Source organism: Ruditapes philippinarum, unplaced genomic scaffold, assembly GCF_026571515.1.
Source record: "Ruditapes philippinarum isolate M1 unplaced genomic scaffold, ASM2657151v2 ctg5773_1_1_1_1, whole genome shotgun sequence".
Taxonomy (NCBI): domain Eukaryota; kingdom Metazoa; phylum Mollusca; class Bivalvia; order Venerida; family Veneridae; genus Ruditapes; species Ruditapes philippinarum.
Window position 1 is genome coordinate 130,648 of NW_026853206.1, and position 9,671 is coordinate 140,318.

Sequence of the window (9,671 nt, forward strand, 5' to 3'; positions counted from 1 at the left end):
TTTTTTGCATCTTACTTTTTTTTACAAATATTTTGTTTACTTTATTGACAGATTTATTGTTGACTAATGCCAATATTAATTCATCAGTGTATATACCAAAAATGTGACTATGAGCTATAATGGCGTGGACGGTAGTTTGCACTTGACAGTACCGTCCATGAACAGGCTCAATCAAATCGAGTCTGCAACGTTTTCAATTTTGCCGTGTTCGGCTTTCTTAAGTGATTCTTATTTCTCTATTTTGTCAATTGTGTATTGTGAGATTTATGAAAGAATAAAGCTTCTTCTTCCTCTTTTTCTACAAATGGTACACAAGTCTGGAAAAAAATTCCAGATCCTTCATAAAAATGTTATTAGTTAAATCTGTTTAACTTATAAGTATTCGCATAACTGGAGGAACGAGGTTAAAGCTACATTCTCTCAAATTTAACAAACCTATAAAAAAATTTGCTATTCTTTCGCATAAAACGCCTGCATATATATTTGTGGAAATGTTATAAAATCGAAAATTTATTTGTTTTGATTCTATTGATTTTTCATGATTGAGTGTTTGCTTTGAAAATGGAGTAGATGAGTTATTGTTCTTAATTTGTATGGTACTACAGTATCAAAACGTTTTAAATTGGATATATAGGAGAGATAGAGCACTTTAAGCTTGACCAACAATAATTTCTCTCTTAACGTAAAGTAACAATCACATGATATATTTCAAAAAGTTTAATTGGTCAGTTTTATATCAATAACTGCAATTCTGGAGGTAGAGCAATGTAATTGCTATACATGTGTTCACCAATGGATAAAGAGCAACATTTATAGGGTATATAATATTAATAACAACATGTATGGGAGGTAGAGAGAAAATTTTGTACAGTAATAAAAAAATAGGGATAAAGCAGTTTAAGACCCAGGCGACGATAAGTTACTCATAAAAATCACACGGAGATATCATTAATTCATATTTTATATCATTTTATAATTAATACACAATATGTTTGTGCTTATATTTTAATCAAATGGGATTCCATATTTTATTAAACGATTACTATCTTTTAAAGCTACATACATATATAAAAATGAACCCCCAAAAAATATTAAACATAATAAGAGAATGCACAATACATAGGAAACGTAACTGTGGATGTCAACACAGCCTTATTCTTGCGCTAGCAATAAGTTGAATTAAAGTTATACGCAAAGAAATTGCAAATAATGGGAAGCTCGTGTTGTGAAACTAAACATGCTGACTATAAGAAAACGTTGATAACGTCAAAATTCACTGCTTTCGTTAAAAGTTCGGACATTTCAAATATGAGAGTAAACTTTCTCAAGGGAGAAAGGATCACGGAATGCAGCTTGTAAACCAAGACAGAGACTAGGTCAAATTAAAATAACAACAATGCAAAACACAGTAACGTTACAATAAGTGGTGAATTTAAGTTTAGCTTCAGAAATGTTTTATAAATGCAGTATTTTGTTGACATGTTGACAAAAATAGCAATGAAACATGCATTTTAAATGGATAAGAGTGATATCACATGTAATATTACATTTAAGTTCTAATTCCCAAGAGTCAGTCTTTAAGGAGATGCTGTAGAGAAAAATGAATAACAAGACCTCTTTAATCAATGTCAAGTTTTATTTGATATAGCTTTTAAAGTCTCTTTGAAACAATTCCCAAATCATTCCAAATAATGTTAACGCTTGAGCAGGAATTTCCCCCTGAATTTTTACGAGGAGACAACATTTGTATCCATAAAGCCAGCAAATATTATTGGATAAGATATGTGTAAAACCCATATAAATACCATTAATTATTGTTCAGTGAGACTAGCGTTTAGTATAAAATATAGAGAAAATGCAGTTCGTGTTAGATATATAGAGGATATTTGTTTAGTTCAGTGTAAGATAGGAATATATTTCACTGAGTGAGCACCAAAATGTATATTTCACGAGTGGCGCAGCTACGAGTGAAATATGAGCTTTTGGTGATCACAAGGTGAAATATATTTCAATCTTACACCAAACTAAACAAATTTTCTTTTTATTACATGCAGAGAAACGTTTTAAAAAGACATTTAACCTAATACTGAATAAAAGCTCGCCAAATAATAATACAACGTGACGTCATTTACGACGTCACGTCATTAAGTTGGTACCCAGTACTGTGCACGCTGGTATTTCACTGAAACAACGTAAGGGGCTTAAATTCAAAACAGTGAAATTATCAAAGTGGTATTTTCACTGTTTCAAACAGTGAAATTACCAGTTTTTATATCACTGATATATTTCTATAAACCACCGAAAAGCATGTAATAAATTGATTCAATATTATATTTTAATTACAAGAAATATATTTATATTACATGTATGTGTCAAAAGTACATTACTTTTATAAAGCAACTGACTTTCATTTAAATTCCCTCAATTTCTCAATTTATTTCACTTCCTATCAGACCAGGACGTGAGATCGAAAAAAATTCAATTCAATGGAATTGCAAAACATACAATTTGCCTAATTCTATTAAGCATCATGACTGCAAGGAGTTCAATTTTGAATGTATATTATAGGTATGTACAAAGAGGTGTTTTGATATCACGTACAGGACTGGACATATTTTAAGAAACCTTTATACAGTTTGATTTATAACAAGAACTTGTGTGCAAATTTTCAGGTTATTCTTCCTCTCCGTTTTTCTAGAAGAACCACTTTTATTGTGAAAAAAAAAGCTTTCATAAAGAACAGAACTAATCGAAATGTGTCCCACACTGATTAAAATCAGCTGTAAATAACGATCCACTTTTAGATCTATCTGTGACCAAATACTAAGTCATTTCTGGTCACCATAATTTATGCACAGCAAGTCATCGGATAACTTAATTTTGAAAGCGATGTGATTTCTAATTTTAAACCTGGGAATACCAATACTGCGTAGGTAATTTTCCTGATTCGAGAACAAACATGGCGTTGTCCTTATAGCCGACAGGTAAACTAACAAAACAATCTTGCCCTTTTAAAAATTGACTCTCATTATTTCAAGTTAATGTGTTAATTACTACGTCAACCATTTTTTTCCTTACAAAAGACAACAATTTGTTTAACTTCCACGAATAATGGTATTTTTTATACTTCTTCTAATGCTATGTAAAACCTGTTGAATTGCATGGCTAAAATAGCCTCCACGGGAAATCTGAATTACAAAGAAGGTGAAACAAATAGGTCGTCATCAAATAAAAGAAATAAGTAGATCTAAACTTTAGTCAGATTGGATGTGTTCATGACCATAAGTCACTAAATAGTATGTAACTTGGTAAGAGCACACTTCGACTAAAAATTCTCTATAAATAGAACGTAATCACTCATTAGGTATACTTTTGGAGAATAATACTGAGTAATGCTCACCTCGAATAAAATAACAGATAAATTCACAACAATATTGAAAATATCTAGTTGTGCTGGCCTCCGCTAAAAAAATCAACCCCAGTGAGTAGAACTGACCTCGGGTTTAACTTTTTTTTTCGTAGGGTATTTTTCTACCAAACGCTACAACGTAAATCTATCATGTATTCAATTTACTGATTTATTTGAATTTCAACAAAACAGATCAAACAATAGGTCAACAAATCAGGTTTATCATCCGTTCAGCAAATATTCATTACATTATACATATTGATATATATTTAAATGAGAATACTATCTTAATTAGAATATATCAACATAGCTTTGATAATAAGACCATGCATGAACCGAAGATAATCTTTACATAACTGCAATTCAAACATTTATGTCGATAAATTTTTCATATTATAGGCAGACATGTATGTCAATTTAAAATGTGATGGCACGTAGCCAATAACTTTATTTTCTTTCTTTACATGTGGTATTTTTTTAATTCATAAGGATTCGATTGTCCATAAAAAACTTGAATTTATGTCCTTTGTCGTTGAAAGACATGTTGTCTGCTGACCAAATGGTAAGGCAAGGAAGCTAGAATCCTTCCTTTCTTGGCACAAGCATTTCTTAATGTCTGATTTTAACCATATCATGTAACATTCTTTGTCTATTGGTGTATTCCCACGCACTTTCAATACATACCAGAATTCTTTTGTTTCTGTTAAGCAAAGATGACGCGCTCTTTCAGACGCACCAACAAAATTTGACTCGGTCTGAAAAGAGAAGACATTTCTTCCCTTCCTACGACTTGACTCCATAAAAACGCAATCAATGACCTTTCCAGAACGTAAATACGAGTCGCTGATTGTATATAGCTTTGTTTTGTCTGCAACCGACTCAATTGTATACACTCCTCTATCTAAAAACACCAAATCTTCTACCAAAAGACCACGCCTTTCACAGAATGCCCTTGATAATGGCCAGTCACCTTGTAGTACTTCGTAGAACAATTTCACATTTTCCATTGTAGGTTTGTATAAAAACTCGAGAACAGACTGATCATTTTCCTGTTGTGCATCAATAACATTCCTGACAGACTCGGCGTTCACTTCTAACATGGACTGAAAACTAAAGCGGTATAGAAGAAATAGTTCCCGAAAAGTGGCTAGGCAACAATATAATTCAACATTTCTCATCAAATCTTCAAAGTTGTTCATATCATGTATTGCTGATTTTACTAATTTTCTTATTTTTTCACCCAGATATAATAGTTCATCAAGTCCTGTTTGAACTGGAACATCGGCTGCCATAAGTAGAAGATGCATCTTTTTATCATCTGGTCCGAGTTTGTTTGGATTAGGTAAACCTTGCATATAGCTGATACAGTGTTTTATCTTTATGCAAGATGCTAGACACTTTAATCTGAGCTCTTCATTCATAATAGTACCAAAACGTGTCATCAGAAATGCAGAAACGTCCTGCTCAGCAAAGAAATATGTAATTACAGTTGTGGCGACGTTACATACAGTCCCGAGCATCCGTTGACCAGACACTTTTGATGTTGTTCCAATACAGTTGATAACCCCTTTTGAAAATCTCATCAAGGATTTGATTGAAACGTCGAATTTTGCATCACGGCATACTTCATCTTCTTTATTTAATTGTTCAAAATTTACTGTCAAAATGTTTTGAATGCATTCTTGAAAGTTGGTTGTAGCCGAATCATCTAGCGAAAGACAGTTAACGTCGTCGGCCAGCTTCGTCAAAATGCTTGTCTTAGACCGCGACTGTTTTGCTACTTCCATTTCAGGTATCGTCCTGATATATTTTCTGTAAGTACCAAAGTAGTAACCACAAAGTAGAGTAACAGTAAAGACTTTAATGAAGAGATATATCTTATTCATTTAGACAAAAATATGAGCAGCTTTGAACAGTCATTAATTTAGAGATCGTTTGACAGTATTTTGCCTTTTCTTTACAAAACGGTTAATTTTATCTAGCGAGAGCAATTTTCGCAACCAAGCATTTTTAAAACTCACTGATAAACTTAAAAAGTGATAAATGTTATTAAAAATAACGTACCTCTTTTTTTAACTTGTCACGCTTTTCTTCTTATTTTCATTTAAACAAATGTCTTTTCAGAATGAGTACTCCTAATACAGAATATTAGTAAAATATATTAATCATATACAAATAATTTGTACAAGTACATTAACTTGATTCAAATAGCCACGTGTAAGTAAACTTTTTATCTTGTACATATTAGATATGAAATTTTATCAGCTGACAGAAACAATCTTATTACTTTATAATACAGGAGCATCGTGATGTTTATATTATCCATATGCACGGCGATGCTAAATTTCTTGTGATCATTTTGTTTTATTGGCAGTATATGAACATATGGAAGGTTATTGAGAGTTATTCATGCAGTCATTATCAAAAGTAAAAAATTCGTTTGCAACAAATAACAGAAACATGTTTAGACAAAAATTTTATCACATGATTGTAACGTTTTTGAGTTTTATAGTATATTTTGTTTGTTATAGCTTTACTTAACTGCATTAAAGAACTGATATGTACTGTTTTTTATCTGTTTTTGGATTTACGAAATCTAAAAAGCTAAAAGTAAAAATAAGCAAGACAAAGTAAAGGCCTCAACAGACGGTAGGATTTAGTTGTACAGCACTAATTAGTGATAAGATGTACAATTTTCAAAGCAATACAACACTTGCATTCAGACGGTAATTCTACACTGTAGGACTCCTTTGAGTTTTCCCTAAAAAGGATCCCTTTACATTAATCCTTTACATACTTTACTCACTAAATCCTTTTTGCACCATGAGTAATGATTGAAACACCTCCTTTTAAAAAAAATATTTTTTTTTAATGTGAAGCATGACCGAGACTCAAACCTGGGACCCTCGGAATACCGTACTGCAGCTCTACTGACTAAGCTATCCGGTCGCTTACACATTACCTCCCCTCCACTAATTAGAGAACAGTTCAATACCGTGACATAATCATTTTCGGAATAATTTGGGATTTGAACATAACACAACTTTGGGTCTCTTAAAGAGTTTTTTTCAACATCATTTTTACCCCATCTTACTACTATGTTTACCTTTTAGCCCTAATTCGTAGTAATTGTTCTGGAATTTCATTCATTACACCCATTATCAGGAAATAATTTGGTAATCTGTTACTTGTCATTGTGGGAGGTCTGTAGAAATCTGTACGACAAGATTTTCAAAATAGAACATGTCCTATCCCTTACATCTAGACTTAAGGTTTCCGAATTCAAGAAATAGTAGCCTTCACACATTAAGATTTGCCTGTACATCTTAGTTTTAATTGGTGTTGTACTTCAAAATCCTACCGTCTGTTGAGGCCTTAACTTAACTGATATATTTGAAATCATTTTGCAATCTGTTAATACAAATTAGTTTTCTGTGAATCAGATCAAGTCATATGTTTATCTATCCTGTCCGAAATTTAAGTTAAAAAGCAAAATGTAAGACAGCAAATAAAATTTATCTAAAACTATTGCTATGTACAAAAGAATATTGTCACAACAGTTTAGTTTAGTTGCTTAATGAAAAAAGAAATGAACCATACAATTAAGAATAACAAATCAGCTCTCAGGATGATTATTTATTCCACTCCCGCTGTTAATCCCGCTGTCACATAAGACAAAAACGTCGGACACATGAGGTAGTATAAGATCTAGACTCGATATTTAGTTGACAAATTGAAGCAAAAACTGTTTCCTACCAAGAATATATTAGACAGTAAATCATTTAAAATTATTTACGCTGGTAAAGCGTACAATAACTGTTGCATCTGAAGTAAAATCTTTTGATTTTACTACATTTTAAATAATAATTATCATTACGAAACAAGAAAATAATCACGCCTCTTTGCCCCCGTTAACCCTTTTCCTCATGAGCATATTGTGAAAAATGGCCGTTTTCATTGAAAAGCTTCCTGTTCAAACGGCTATGAAGCTATGAAAAATGCTTCAATACTGATGGAACTTGGTCCATAGCTTCTGTTACAGCATGCTCAATCTTATATTTCCTGGTATCATGGCAGCGGGGGATCGTCTCAAAATTGCCAAAATCACTATTTTGCATTGATTTTTTCCATCAAAACTGATTTCAAAGTGCTGCAACTTCTCAATGGATTGAGATAGAGTCAAAGGCTTTTCAGCGTTGGTTACACGTTACCTTACGATCGGCCTTGGGCCATTCTTAGCCTGTCACATGTCCGAAATTTTCTTGGCGATGAGAATGGCTGCCCCCCTCCTGAAACAGAAGAGAGCACATCCCACTTCTAGAACCCCTTGATGTCCTTTTTTTGTTAGGGGGCGGCGCCGAAAAAGTGATCACTTCTTTATCACGTTTTCTCAAACGAAATACGGTGTTTGGGGCCTAAACAGGGCATTGTTTTCACTGCTTGAGGCCTCAAAAAGGGGATGGGGGCAAAAAGTCGTCCAAACACGTCTATATAAAGTAAAGGCTTAAGGCAATGCACTGATTATACTATCCTATCTATCTTGTAATGATAAATTCATTACTTCTTAGAATGAGAAATATAATTGGTGCCACGCAATGTATATGATATCTTCTCATGTTCGTTTTTGTGTAATACTGTTCAGTTATATCTTTTTATTTTTTGCATTTTTTTTAATGTGTTTTTTGACTCATCTGTAAATATCGCAAAAACATTTCAACAAACGATGTCTAATTATAACTAAAAGTTAAATAAAGTTGAATCAAGAGTTAAAAGTTCTATGAAGTATTGGTTAAAAAGTATAGACTTAACAATTTGTGCTTTTGTTAGCTAAGCCAACATCATTGTTAAGATTTGTCAGTAAATCATAAAAATGAGCTTTTTGACTACTTCCAAAGAAAATAACAAAATTGTCTAGACAAATAAGAACTTTGAACTTTATTCTTTGTGAACAGATAGAAGGTATAGACTAAATAAAATAATATATTGTCGATATCATACTCTTAATTGAGATAATTTTGAATCAGTTCATTAATCTAAGAGTGAAGAATCATTGTTGCAGGGTGGGAAAAATATTCAGCCTCATCGACACTTGAACCCGGTACCCTCGAAATACCTTCAAGCGACTCTATGGGCAGAACTAGGCGGCCGCTTACACCCTATCTCCCTTAAGAAATAAACAGTTCAATACTGTGACATACACTCTATAGAAATTTGTCCTTGAATTTTCTAATGGGTAAAGAGAAAAATGTAAAATTGTACTCGAAGCTTTATACCATCAAGGTCCCCGCGTTAGGCGCCATATGTCACAGAATAAGTGAAATGTGCAACCTTACCGGAACACGAACCAGGGACCTTCGGAATATCGACTGAGCTATGCGGCCGCTTACACACTATATCCCCTAATAAGTAAACAGTTCAATAACGTGACATTATCACAAGTAAGGTTTGACGTCCATAATACTTAGAACCTTATACACTCAAACCAAAGTATATTATATATGAACTACATGTATTCACTTTGAACTGATCAATATCCTCTATTTCGATAAACTTACAGACTTGTATTCTTTTTCTTTCTTTATGGTTTATCTTTCAAATCGTGTTTTTTGTGTGTCTTTACCACAGTGACTATAAAGTATAATTATGCCGCTATGATAAAGCCCCATCATAAAGCGTAATAAAACTGAATTAATCTTTGTGAACAAAAAACGCTGACCTCCTGTAGCGTAATATGTTACGTTGTTTATGACCTAAGATGGTTATGTTTTTTAATATAGTCCGGTGGTGTCAACATAGTTAATGGGACAATCAGACCTTCCAGTCATTTATGCAATCCAATAGTTATCATCCGAAGGATAATTCCTTTTTTCAATACAATTAGAACTGCACTGACAAAACCCCGCCAAACTTTATTGAATACTGACTGTCATATGGTCAATGAAATTTCAGGTAAATACCCAATCAAAATCATAATATTTCAGATCTATTCTAATGTTTATTCATTAATGTTACCAATGTTTAGTTAGTCTGTCTAGTATGATAAAAACACCGGGAGTACGAAGACTTACTTACATGTACGTAATTATGACTAAAAAGAGAGCATTGACACTTCTATAAAAGTGTTATGTTCGATAAATCAAAGGAAGCTGTTTTTGTTTTGAAATATTTTTTTCTTGTAGGAGTAAAGTTTTATTTTCATGTCATAAACATGTAAGTAGTGTTTATTTTTCGTTAAATCAACTCACTTCATAGGTTGAACACC

General features: G+C 32.6%; 1 protein-coding gene across 1 annotated transcript; it reads right to left on the reverse strand.

Annotated features, from left to right (window-relative positions):
- Nucleotides 1-3,556: 3,556 nt before the first annotated feature.
- On the reverse strand, nt 3,557-5,627 carry LOC132736102 (uncharacterized). The gene is made up of 2 exons (XM_060723181.1): nt 5,474-5,627; nt 3,557-5,221 (listed from the first exon to the last, which is right to left on the reverse strand). The coding sequence occupies exon 2, from the start codon at nt 5,194-5,196 to the stop codon at nt 3,892-3,894; it is 1,305 nt and encodes a 434-aa protein (XP_060579164.1). The 5' UTR covers nt 5,197-5,221; nt 5,474-5,627; the 3' UTR covers nt 3,557-3,891.
- Nucleotides 5,628-9,671: the final 4,044 nt, after the last annotated feature.